The sequence below is a fragment of the Leptonychotes weddellii genome, chromosome 8 (genome assembly GCF_054177405.1).
Source record: "Leptonychotes weddellii isolate Sample4059 chromosome 8, ASM5417740v2, whole genome shotgun sequence".
NCBI classification, from domain to species: Eukaryota; Metazoa; Chordata; class Mammalia; order Carnivora; family Phocidae; genus Leptonychotes; species Leptonychotes weddellii.
In genome coordinates, this window is record NC_138376.1 from 56032426 (window position 1) to 56046363 (window position 13938).

Here is a 13938-nt window from a genome sequence, read left to right on the forward strand (position 1 = left end):
AAGGATGCTGTACTTTGTCAAAAGCTTTTTCTGCATCTATTGAGAGGATCATATGATTCTTGTTCTTTCTTTTGTTAATGTATTGTATCACATTGATTGATTTGCGGATGTTGAACCAACCTTGCAGCCCAGGGATAAATTCCTAGGGAGTTTTGAATGGAAAATATACTCAGAGAGGGGCATAGAAACTGAAGCAGTAGAAGAATTAGCTGAAGGGAAAAACAGACACAGAGCTGTAGAAATAAATGAGAAATTCACTTGTTTTTTTCTTCCCTTTTTTAAAGATTTTATTTATTTTAGAGAGAGTGAGCGCAGGGGGAGGGTCAGAGAGAGGGGGAGAGAGAATCTCAAGCAGACTCTGTGCTGAGCACGGAGGCTGACATGGGGCTTAAGCTCATGACCCTGAGATCATGACCCGAGCCTAAACCAAGAGTCAGCCGCTCAACCGACTGAGCCAACCAGGCGCCCCAAGAAGTGCATTTCTGAAAGGGCCAGAAGACCTAGTTCCCTGAACTGCTGTTGGGTCATAGAGCTGTGCTTGAATCTTTGCAGCAGTGAATAGTAGGGCTCTTCTGCATGAGGCTGGCCTCTGTGGCTGTCGAGGTTCACCTTGTTCACCTAATTCTCTTTATCTTTACAACTCAGCCATCATTACTTTAGGTAATACAAGGACAAGCTCCATCCTTGTGCCCAGCAAGAACTGATTAGCACAGAGAAATATGGATGTTATTTTATCCAGGAAGATAGGTGCTGCCTTATCTTACAGAGGACAACAAAGAAAGAAAGGCAGGAAAAGAAGGAAAGAGAAGCTGCTTATAGTGACAAATGCCTCCCATTCTGTTTATTGTTTTGAGATTGTAATCTAGTATAACAGACAGGGCTTTGATGGATTCAGGAGCTGAAGTCAATGAAGACAGGTATTCTTGTTTCCATACATCATTAACTAAATCAAGAACATATTAGGTAAATAGGTTGAATGCATTTACTTGAAAAGCCAATGTAATTCTGATAACCTTCTCTAGGGACTGAATCTTAACAACCGCCTGTCCCACTGACTTGGAGTTCTTCTGTATCCTTAAATATTTCTTATAATAGGGAACCTGTTTCTCTTCAGTGGAGATAGAAATAAAACAATATGTATCTTCAACAAAACTTTTGCTGTGATTGAAGATGTATATCCAGTCCTATTTATTCACTGTTCACTGGTCTTTGTTATGACCAGCCTGATACATGGTTACCTTTAACAAGAGTACTGAATGCTGGTCAACAGAATTGTGACCAGGGTCTCAGACAACCCCGAGTTATATAGTACGTATAACTACAGGGACAGCAAGCTAAAACATCAAGAATGGACTTTGGCTGCTTATCTCAAAAGAGAACAAGAGCAAGATAGTAAATTCTAATTTTTATGAACATTACTTTTTTTGTATTTGGAAATAAAAAAAATCATCATCTGTTGAACACTTAGTATGTGCTAGTCACTGATCTAAGGGTTTTACTTAAATTATTTTATTTAATCCTCATAATCTCTGAGGTGGATCCTGTTTGTATCCCCATGCTAGAGATGAGGAGACATACATAGAGAGGTTAAGTGACTGGTCATGTGTAGCATAGTAAGGAAGTGGTGGATTTGGGAATCAGGCCGGGTGTTTTGACTCCAGGGCCCTCACTCTGACTCATGCTGGTGTATCACCTCACAGAGAAGAGGCTCTGTGGTCTCCTAGCTCTCTCACCTAGAAAAAGCCTGGTAAGACTCTCAAAGTCTTAGCTTTTTCATTTTTAAATGAGATTGTCTTTCTTATCCTTAGGTTATTTTGAGGGTCAGATGTATACTTTTATGTGAAGGCATTTTGGAAACTTTTAAATATGAGATACTATAATTTATAGTATAAACCTAAAATGATTCAGTGTCCTTCAAATAGATTCAGGCTCATTGTATAAACATGTTAGGATGTTATAGCTATAAAAGTGGGAAAGGTCCTGTACTGATTTCAGATGTGTTTTAGAACAATGCTTCTTAACCTTGGCTGTACCTAGGAATCACCTGATATAAATGGTATGGGGTTTAGGAGGTTTAAAAGTTCTCCAGGTAATTTGCCAATCAAGGTCAAGAACCACTACTTTAGACATAGATAGTTAACTTTATAAAGTGCCTGCTGCTTTGCATACTTACAGTGTTGTTTGTTTGTTTTTGCCTTAGTCCTTTTTTCTTTTCTAAGATATTATAACCACATACTTGCTAGATTTCATTGGTAGTTCAAACCTTATTAGATATTTCAAAGGCAGTATAATTGTGTAAAGTGTGAAAATTTCCTTTATAATTTTAAGTATTTCACATCCCAGATGTTTTCTAAAGGAAATTATGTAATGTTTTTGATACTTTAATAACTGATGTATGTACTCTTTTCAGATACCCAGAAAATCCAAGTTGGCAATTCATAGGAACATCAGAGATGATGAAGGCTTCATTATCAGGCATTTCGCAGGGGCAGTGTGCTATGAAACAGTGAGTATGACTTTTACCAAGAGAAAACCAGTTGAAGCTGCACTGTATGGAATGTTAACCTCTAACCACGTCTGGTTACTTCAATTTAAATTTAATAAAGTTTAAAATTTAGTTCCTCAGTCCACTGGCTACACTTCATGTGCTCCGTGTCTACCTTGGTGGTGACTGTGTTGGACACTGCAGATATAGAACAGTTCTGTCATCTTGGAAAATTCTATTGAACACAGCCATATCAAGGGATATTACCATAGGATGGACTGAATCATTCCTGTTCCTTTATTTTTCAGACCCAATTTGTGGAAAAAAATAATGATGCTTTACATATGTCTCTTGAATCCTTAATATGTGAATCCAGGGATAAATTTATACGAGAATTATTTGAATCATCCACAAATAACAACAGAGATACTAAACAAAAAGCAGGAAAACTTAGCTTCATCAGTGTGGGAAACAAATTTAAGGTATTTGTGTTAAATTTATTATTTGGATATTTGTTTTTACTGCATTTAAAGTAAAATATATTGTTTTATACTTTACAGAGGATAATGTAGATCACTGTCAAAAATCCCATGAGTGAAATGCAAGAGCAGACCCTGCATTGTTGATATTTGCATACAAAATAACATAAAATAGGTGTAGTGATTGAACATACAGAAATTCTTACATTTTTATGAATCTGCTCTTTCTTGTTGCTTAACATATCTGATTCATACCTGCTTCTCCTAATGTTCTGGCTTCTGCCTATTGTTTGGTGACCTTCAAACCTTCTCTTTCCCATGTGTTTTCTGTTTCCTTCCTCATTCAACAGTTTTGTTTTAGCTGGAGTAGTCCAGCTCGGGATGGCTAGAGAGGACTAGTTGAGTTGAGAGGAAAAGCAGAGACAGCCAGGGGCTTCAGGTAAATGATCACCTTCGTGGACTCTTATTGATAGAATGGCTGCCATGTTAAAAAGAGCCCGTCTCAAGTTAATGATTCAGTTTTTAATTTATTTTCAATGTGTTTTCTTTCACTGTGCTTTATGGGTGTACGTATTACACTAAAATTTGATTAAAGCTTTTAATAACTTTGTAAAAGATAAGTGCTTTGTGTGACAAACCCTTCAAACTGCTTATTTAACATTGAAGAACATGTTGCTTGTTTTATTAATTTTGGATCAGAAATTTATTCTTTGAAGTCTGACAAGGAATTGTCACATGATGTGTCTTAGAAATGGAACACTACTAATTGGTTCAAATTGATGAGTATTTAGCATAGAAAAAGATAATTTAAAAACTTTTGTATCATAAGTTTAATGAATAAAAATTATAATAAATAGAACAGACATAAAATTAATTTCTCTTTTATACATTTCCACAAAATACTGTTCTTGTATTTACAAGAAAATTCTGCATTTGCCTTTCATTATGTGTATTTTAAATATTAAAAAATGATGTAATTAGAAACTGTTTAAGCATGAGAGTACTATAATAATAACAGTGTAAGCCTCCTGAAATCCCTTGTAGATTGAAATGGGCTCTAAATAACGAACTTGATAAAATCATGTTTATAAAGCTAGATTTTTTAAAAAGTAAATATAAATATAAGAGAAAGCATATAATACTTTTCAGGTAATTGAATAAAAAGTCTTTAACTTTGTTATAAGTTATATATTCATTAATTATGAGTTCCTAAATCTCTTGAGCAATATTTTTTCATCTTATTTTGATACTCTGAAATTCCTCAGTAGACATATGATAGCAGATTAGTTTAAAATAGTATATTAGCCTAAATGAAATGGCTATTACTGTTTTCATACTGTAGTATTATAGTAGTATTGCTGGTAAGAACATACTTGAAATTTTAGACAATATAAATAAAAACAAAAACATTCTTAAAATTCTTTAAATTAAAGTATTATGTTGAGACTTGAAATGCCTAAATATTGCTTATGAGCAATAGGATATATTTTGCATATTAAACTGCTAAAACCTATAATTGAGTGATATTATTAATAATAAAATTTCAAAAATGTGTTTATGAGGTACTTTGAAATGAAGTATTAATAATTCTATTTTTTAATTTAAATTCAATTAGCCAACATATAGTACATCATTAGTTTCAAATGTAGTGTTCAGTAATCCATCAGTTGTGTATAACACCCAGTTTTCATTACATCACGTGTCCTCCTTAATGCCCATCACCCAGTTACCCCATCCCCCTACCCACCTCCCCTCTAGCAACCCTCAGTTTGTTTCCTATAGTTAAAAGTCTCTCATGGTTTTTCTCCCTCTCTGATACTTCCATTCAGTTTTCCCTCCCTTCCCCTACAGTCCTCTGCCCTGTTTTATATTCCACATATGAATGAAACCACATGGTATTTGTCTTAGTATTAATAATTCTTAATTTAAAATATAGTAGAATAGCTTGTTAAATTCAAGTTATGTAAAGCAATAAAACAAAAGAGGCTAACATTTACAGTAAGACTTCAGTTATCCATCATTTCTGAGAACCAGAAGTTCTCTACTGAAAAGTAACATTTTCAGGTTTTTGAAACATAACCCTTTTACTGTTAGTGTTTTAGAAAAATAATCCTTTTTGATGGAAATCTTACTCTATTATGTACATAAATGTGTGCTTTAAAATAAAAATAAAATACAAATAAAGCGTGAGTTTCATAAAACTTTATCTTTATACCTTATGGTCATTGACTGCTTCCTTGGTAATTGACATTCTTCCCTCTTCTCTCAAGTTTATTTTTGCTGCGTCTACTCTTATCTCCATTTTTTTGGAGAACGCTTTGCTTAGTTTATGGATTAAGAGGCATGGATGTTGTGACAGTTTTCTTTTTAAATTAGTGGCTCTTGTACTTGCTTTTCAGTTATTTGGTGATCCAGATTGATAAAAGTTGTCAGAACTCAGTCAACCAGATAAGTGGGGTATGACTGTATTTTTTTAATCCAGTGGGAAATTCACTCCATTTTTATAACTTAACCCTCTGATACCTGAAGTATACTGTAGTATCGTGGGTAAGAGAATGAACTTTATTAGGCCTGTGTTGGAATTTTGGCTTTACCATTACTAGTTCCGTGATCTTAGTCAAGTAATTTATCTCCCTGGACCTTAATGCTTTTACCTGAAAAATGAGGCTAATAATACATCCTTAATTAGAATTGTGCAGATTAAACATGATAATGCTTGTGAAAAGCTTCAAAGCAGTGCCTGACTCATCGAAAGCATTCAGTACAATCTACCTGGTATTATTATTAAATATAGCTATGCTTGATCCAGTATGTTAATTAAAGAATCAACATCTTAATTTATCTTTTCGTGAGTAGTATAATAAGCATCTTAGTATAAAATTGATATAAGAATTTTACATAATTTACTTTGCAGAGAAATAAAGCAAAACATGATTTTAATGTATTATTAAACCAGAGTAAATTATTATCACTTAATATTGTTATAAACAGGAAAATATAGTAACCTGTAGTCAGTTTATTGTCAAGTTGTTTTTGAGAAGATTGTTCAAGCTTTTAAAAATAATTGGAATATGAAATATTTTAAAATAACAAAGAGGTTTTCTGCAGCTAGGCAGGACAATTTAATTTATGATAAGTGTTATATAAAACATTTCCAATACATACCATTAATGTGTATTTTAAGTATGTCTTCATTCTTCAGTGGAATGTGACAGAAACTGCACCCAGCTTGCTACATATTCAAGTACTGCTCTGTTAATCTCTTATGGAATGCATCCGCAGTATTTTCATTTACTTCCTTTGTTGCCTGTACACTTTTTGCTCATCCATCCCATCTGCAAGTGTGCATGTATTATATTTTAGCATTGCTAATATTTAATCTTTTAATTATATAAGTTCTGTATAAGTCATATAAGTTATTGTCCTTAGCATTATATTAGCCACATATTTTGCATGTTACTGTCAAATAATTTATGTATCAGTTGTTAAATTGTACCGTGTTGTATGTTGATGTTATTTTTTGCTAATGTTGGAGAGCTAATATTAACTTAATAACATTGTGTACTTTTGCTTTTTGAAATAATAAAGTGATTTGCTTTCTTCTACAGACACAATTAAATCTGCTTCTGGATAAACTTCGAAGTACTGTGAGTACACTTAGGAAGAATCCAGGGTTTTTAAATGGTCCTCTTAAATTATTAGTAATTACTCAAATAAGCACAGTAAACCTGGAATAATTAGAAATTAAATTTTTTTAAGATTTTATTTATTTTTATTTGAGAGAGAGTGAGCGAGAAGGAGAGAGAGCATGAGCCAGGGGAGGGGCAGAGAAGCAGATTCCCCAGTTGAGCAGGGAGCCTGACGTGGGACTTGATCCCAGGACTCCAGGATCATGACCTGAGTCAAAGGCAGAGGCTCAACCAACTGAGCCACCCAGGCGCCACTAGAAATTAATTTTAAACTGAATTCCCTCATACTAAAAAATCAGTCTTTAATTTAAGAAAATTATATTTTGGAAAGCCAGTATTTATTCTGTTGCTGCTGTTATTGCTTAACTTATTGTTAGACTGGCTTTTGGGACCATTAAGAGATTCTTGCACATATCCTCATTGTCTGCAACTATTTATCTTTTAAGAACCAAACATCTTTAAAAACCAAATCTGATGAGGAGGGTGTTTTAGTTTTGTCTCCCAAATATAGTGCTACTATAAAATGAGGAGAGTACTTTTGTGATTTATAAGAAGAAGGTATTTCTAAAAAGTGTTCTGAAAGTGTTTGCAATGAGCATCATTGTTGAAATAACTGTTCAGTTTTCTAAGGGGACTACTTTGAAAAGAAACAGTAATTTGGATGTTGAGTGTATTCGCTTTAATACCCAACAGTTTCATTGTGTACCTATCCATAGTCTTTCTGTCTCATTCAACATAATCTGATAACTGATTCCAAATGAATGCCTTTAAAAGCTTTTAAACATACTGTTCAACAAATAGAACTTTAAAATGTGCAGTGATGCAGCTTCAGGACTTACTCTATATTTTTGAAGTAGAATGATGAAAAAGGTGGAGTTTTTTTCCCCCACTTTGGCGTAAATTTGAAGAGGCATAATTTTATTTATTTCTCTTGTATAGGACAGTTTTCTTATCACAGAAGTATGGCACATAAATACACTTAAATGTAGAATAAAATCACCTATATATCAGCCTGCAAAATGTATTGTTTAAATATGTTAAAATATTTTATGATGAAAGACTTTTCTTTTTACAATAATATAGTTTTTGGCACTCAAATCTAAAATGTAGTATTTTTCTTTTTTTTTAAAGTTATATTTATTTTAGAGAGAGAGAGCATGAGCGGGAGGGGCAGAGGGGAAGGGAGAGAGAATCCCAAGCAGACTCCATGCTAAGCGTGGAGCCTGACGCGGGGCTCAATCCCACGACCCCAAGATCACGAACTGAGCCGAAACCAAGAGTTGTCGGATGCCCAACCGACTGTGCCACCCAGGCACCCAGTATTTTTCTAATATTAGTACATAATGCAGAAATTTATTCCAAGTTTGAAATTTTAAAAGTATCTAATTGAGTTTTAAATTCTTTAGTGATTATTTTAAAAAAGGTTCAAATATTAATGATAACATGTCTGGAAGTTACTGGTATTCATAGAAATAGAAAAGCAAGAATTCTCTGTGTATTATCTTTAAAAAGTACCTTTATTTTCCTAGGGTGCAAGCTTTATTCGTTGTATCAAACCTAATTTAAAGATGACAAGCCACCACTTTGAAGGTGCCCAAATTTTGTCTCAACTTCAGTGTTCAGGTATTTTCATATTTTTATAATTTATATACATGTGTGTTGGGAGTCTTTGCTCAAATACACTTTAATATGTACAGTGTTTTCAAACTCAGTTATCTTGTTTTTAAGTGCAATGATTTTTACTTTTGATTTAAGAAAAGCATGGTTAACAAATTATTTGAGCAATATTGGGGTATAGTTTATTGTGAAATAAAACAATTATTTTACAGCATTGAAGTAAAATTTATAAAAACTCTTTAACTGCAAACCTAGATCTCCCTTAAGTAGGTTGCTTTCCGACGGCCTTCTCAGTCTGGCAGCAGTTCATTTCTTATGCCCCACGTAGTTGGGGCAGGAGGTAGGTTTTGGTGTCCTTGCTCTCACTCCACCACTTATAAAAAATTGAAAACACAATGCCCTTGGCTGCTGCAGAACTTCTGTGCATTTGGTTAAACTACTGCCCTCCATCTCTCACCTGCCACATTCTAACTTTGCTCAGTCACTGAAGTCTTAGGCACCAGACACTGTTTTCCTGTACTGCATGCATGTCCATCTGCCGTCCTTACCATGCTACCCCTACTTTCTCCCAAGGCTTCAGTCCTCTCCTTGCCTTTTGATTCATCTCAGGCTTGTGATACTTCCTTAAACTGCCTTGTCTTTCTCACTCCTTATATTGTTCCTCTCAAGGTCAGATTTATTATAAAGCTAGGGTCACTTAAGTTTCAGGGTCCTTCATTTAGATTGGCTCCTTTGAAAGCCCTACACCTGCTTTTGTAATTTTATACTTTTTTTCTTAAATTACAACTATATAAACTTTAGGCACACCCACCCAGCTCTGCTCAAATCCCTGAGTCTCTGCCAACAGACAGCCTCACTTCTTTACTGGAAGATGGAAAGCTTCACCCATGTGCTCCCAAACACTGCCGTCTACCTGCATTATCTTCCCTCCTATGAAGAGGGTCGAAGTGCCTCTCTTCTTAGTTGAGATTATAGTTCTTTGGAATCATCCCTCCTACCTTCTCAGGAATCTTCAATATCGATTATGTGTATTGAACCATTCCCTTTGAGGTGGTCTCTCATTACCATTTAAACATGTGGAGACCTTATCTTAATTCCCCTGACTCACATTCCCTTCCAGCTTCTTCCTTATACCTCACCTCACTTTGTGTTCTCTAGTTTTTCCCTTTCAGCCAAGAATAGTCTATTCTTGCTTTCTCAGTTTCCTGCCTTCCACTCACTCTTTAACCCAAGAGAATTCAGCTTCCACCTTGATCAGTCCAACAAAATAATTCTTGGTAAGGTCACCCATGATTTCCCTGATTCTAAATCAGATGTTCATTTTGCAGCCCTTATCTTAGTGGATGTCACAGCAACATTTGACTCGACCAGTCCCCCCTCACGTATCCTTTCTTGGCTCCTGAATCAGCTCATCTCCCTGCTTTTCTTTTTAATTCTCTGGTAATTCCTGACTCCTCTGCAGGGTCATCTTCTTCTACCTGGGTATTATTTGTCAGAGTTTTTCAGGCTTTGGGTTAGGCCTAGTTTCTTTCTCACTCTTAATCAGTGCTGTCTGATATAACTTTCCATGTTGATGGAAATATTCTGTATCTGTGTTGTGTTTGTGGCTGTTGAGCACTTGAAATGTGGCTGGCATGACTTAGAGACTGATTTTTAAATTTTAATTTTAGTTTTTTAAAATTTAAATAGTCACATGTGGCTAGTGCAACTACAGACCACGTGGCTAGTGGGTGCCGTATTGGACAGCATAGTTACATATTCTCTATCTAAGTCTCCCCAGGTCCCTCTCATGTGACCTAAACAGTGAGTCCCCCCCAGATTTATAAATGTAATTAACCTATAACATTATATAAGTTCATGTTGACTTGATACACTTATGTATTGTAAAATGATTACCCCCATGGCATTAGTGAACTGTCTCATCAGATCACATAATTACCAGTTCTTTTTTGTGGTGAGAGTATTTAAGATCTTCTCTGTTAGCAAACAGTGTAGTCTTAGTACTCCCTAATATAAGCTATCACCATCTTTCACCTGGCTTTTTGCTGTAGCTTTCTAAGTATTCTCCTTACATCTTCTCCGTCTCTTCTTAATATATATCCAAAATTACTGCTTTATAACTCAAGTCTGATCATGTCTTTTTACTGCTTAGAATGCTGTAATGGCTTCTGAGTATTATTAGGGGAAAGAGCAAAATCCTAGTAGCTTCTGAGGCCCCATAAGGTCTAGCCTATTTGTTCCTAGCTCCATCTTTTTCCACTCTCTCTGATCTCTGCTTCAGCCATGCTGGCCTTTGTTTGGTTCCTTGAATCTTCCATATTCCCTCCTGCCACAGGGCGTGTGCACATGCTGCTTCCTCTGTTTGAAAAGCTCTTGCCTCTCCTTTGTTTTTATCTTGCATATCTACGCTTGATTGTCCTTTGCTTGTGAAAGCCTTTCTTGATATTCCTAACAGGAAGAAGGTCTGAATGGAGCTGAACACTTTCATTGTAGTCATAAATTTTATATGTATTTGTATAATTATTTTTTTCTCTACTCTATAAATCCCTTGAGGGCAGAAACGGTGTCCGTTTTGGCTTACACATTTATATATGCCTCCTAGCAGTGCAGAGCTTATACTAGACTCAGTAAATATTTGTTGAGTGAAATGCACAGTCTAGCACCTATGAAGACTTATTTTTGTGAATAATTTTTTTTTTTTTTAAGATTTTATTTATTTGACAGAGAGAGACACAGCAAGAGAGGGAACACAAGCAGGGGGAGGGGGAGAGGGAGAAGCAGGCTTCCCGCTGAGCAGGGAGCCCGACGCGGGGCTCCATCCTAGGACCCTGGGACCATGACCCGAGCCGAAGGCAGATGCTTAACGACTGAGCCACCCAGGTGCCCCTGGATTTTTTTTTTAAATAAATTTATTTGAGAGAGAGAGCATGAGCAGGAGGGGCAGAGATGAGAGGAAAAGAGAATCTCAAGCAGACTCTGTGCTGAGTGCAGAGCCTGACATGGGGCTGGATGTCAGAACCCTGAGATCACAACCTGAGCTGAAACCAGGAGTTGGATGCTTAACGAACTACGCCACCCAGGTGCCCCAGTATGGATGTATTTTTGTAATATTTTCTTCAGGTAGTTTTAACTTTGAGTTTGATTTTTTTCTCATTTAAATTTCTCTTCAGGGTTTGTTTAGCCTATATATTAAATCATTTATTTTGTAAGTGAGCATCTAGTGTCCTGGCAAGTCAAGCATATTTACAATTTAATATACTATTAAATGGGGTAGAGTGTGGGGTTACAGATGCTTTAGCTAGGATTTCTCTTTCAGTTAAGCGGTTTATTTCAGTATATTAAGATGTGTTGGCAATTTAATAGATGACACCAATTCATAGTAGTTTGATTTTTTTTAAGTAATGATAATAGTAAAATGGGGGCACCTGAGTGGCTCAGTCGGTTAAGCATCTGCCTTTGGCTCAGGTCATGATCCCAGGGTCCTGGGATAGAGCCCGCATCAGGCTCCCTGATCAGCAGGAAGCCTGCTTCTCCCTCTCCCACTCCCCCTGCTGTGTTCCCTCTCTTGCTGTCTCTCTCTCTGTCGAATAAATAAATAAAATCTTAAAAAAAAAATAGTAAAATGATATAGAATTAGTTCTAGTCATGTGGCCAGGTAATGAGAAAAATAAAAAAATACCAAAAACTGATAGAAATAAAAATATTTATGAAGCTTTCTAAAATAAAGGCATTTAAGATTTGAATTCTACATTGCCTTTCCATTTTCATTATTTTTTTCCAAATTAAGGACAATTAATTCATTTAGAACATCTTTTACTAAAATTACTATCTTCTGATCAGCCAACACCAGGGCAAAGTAGGGGAAGGTAAGAGAAGGCAGATGTTCTTCCTCTGTAACCTTGGGGTTATGCTGCCTGTCTGTGGCAACAAAGAGGGTTCTGAGTGTAACCAGCCAGGCTGCACCAACAAGCCCCTCACCAGACTCCCGGAGAAGGAGCCAGGGCATGGAAATTTCTAGAAGGAAGAGTACTTGGTTTGGTGATTTTTATTTTTATTTTTTAAGTGTTGAAAGGTCTTTAGCGTAAATTAGCTTCAAGTGCTGAGAAAGCAGCCCCAGGCTTGGCAATTTGTTAAGCTTCATGATATTCTTAATGAACTTTTGTGAGCCAGTTCATATGTTGTCTTCAGCTATAGGGCAAGCCAAGAGACTCAGAGGTGGCAGATGTGTACATTCCCAAGGGGACTTGTTTATTTGATATAAATGGACAAGAATTATAACGATACCAGTCAAACCTTTAATTTCTCCAAGCGGAGCCCAGAACTAATTAGATTTAGTTTTAGATATTTCTTTCCATAGGAATGATTGCCTTTATGTGCTTCATTAATTAGTATTAAAAATTACAAGAGTTATTTAGTTGACTCTAACAAAAATCAAATAGTACAGAATAATATAAGTAAAAAGTCTCATTTCTCAGGGGTGACTACTTAATTCTGTTTTGGATATATTTCGTATACTGGTTAAATCTCTCCCCTATTCTTTTTAATGAATACATCGTATTCTACCATATGATTATAACTTAATTTAATTGATATTTAAGTTATTTCTGTTTTTTTTTCCCATTACAGTGACCCAGTGGACACATGTGCATTCTCTATGCATATCTTTGTCCACATGTATGACAAATTGTAGGATAGGTTCAAAGAAGTAGAAAGTACTGAGTCAAGGGGATAAATATTTCCAAATTGCCATCCAAAATTGTTGCAGTGGTTTACTTTCCCCACCAGTAGTATATGTGTGTGTTTTCTTTCACTGTCATCAACCCTGAGTGCTATTGGTCTTTTATACCTTTGCCAGGAAGGTTAAAATTCAATAGGTTAAAATTCTGATAGGTTAAAATTCAATCTGACTGCCTAGAAAATATATCTTTCCTATGAGATTATTGCAAAATAAACATCCACTCATTTAAAAACACATTTTATAGTTTCATTTTGCTAATTTAAATTTTTGACCACCAGGAATTTATTTTGGTATAAGGAATGAAACAGGGATCCAGTGTTATGTTTGTTCTCTAAATGGCTGGCCATTTGTCCTATTGATTTGAAAGTCCCAGAGAGTGAAACCCAGGTCTTTTTTTATAAATAAAAGTACTGGCATTATCTATAGTTGTTGAGCCTTCCCCTGACTACTTCATACTTTTCCTGACATGAAAAGTTCATACTGACTCAAGGCTCAAATTAACCATCTACTAGAGTTATACTAAAGATATTCATTCTATAGACTCTTTCTCCCAAATAGGCTAGTTTCTTTGAGAGGTGAGTGGAAGTGGATCTTTACAATGAAATAGTGAGCTCTCCTTTCTTTTTCTTTTGCTTTGTGTAAGCATAGGTGAGAATTTGGGAATGTGTGTGACTACTTCTTGGAGACTCTATCAGGAATCTTGTTCTAGAATTAACCTCAGGACTGGGAATGTGGCTTAATGCAGGCCTCTACCTCATATGCTATTGATTGTGACAGAGGTTTCTAGCAGAAAAAAGAAACAAACCAGATTTGAGCTTTCTAGGGACCAGTAATTTGTCCCTAGAAAATAGTCAACTGATTTTTGATGAAATTTGCTACAATAGTTTTAGGTAGTGGGTAAGTTGGTACATACTGAATATGAATATGATA

At 35.6% G+C, this 13938-nt stretch overlaps 1 protein-coding gene across 2 annotated transcripts in view; it reads left to right on the forward strand.

Annotated features, from left to right (window-relative positions):
* Positions 1-13938, forward strand: part of MYO6 (myosin VI) — a 142565-nt gene that overhangs the window by 102988 nt on the left and 25639 nt on the right. For both annotated transcript variants that reach the window (XM_081828566.1, XM_081828567.1), the window contains exons 17-20: positions 2411-2506; positions 2794-2967; positions 6573-6611; positions 8183-8276. In XM_081828566.1, the coding sequence (XP_081684692.1) occupies positions 2411-2506; positions 2794-2967; positions 6573-6611; positions 8183-8276 (403 nt within the window). The remainder of the gene's footprint in view (positions 1-2410; positions 2507-2793; positions 2968-6572; positions 6612-8182; positions 8277-13938) is intronic.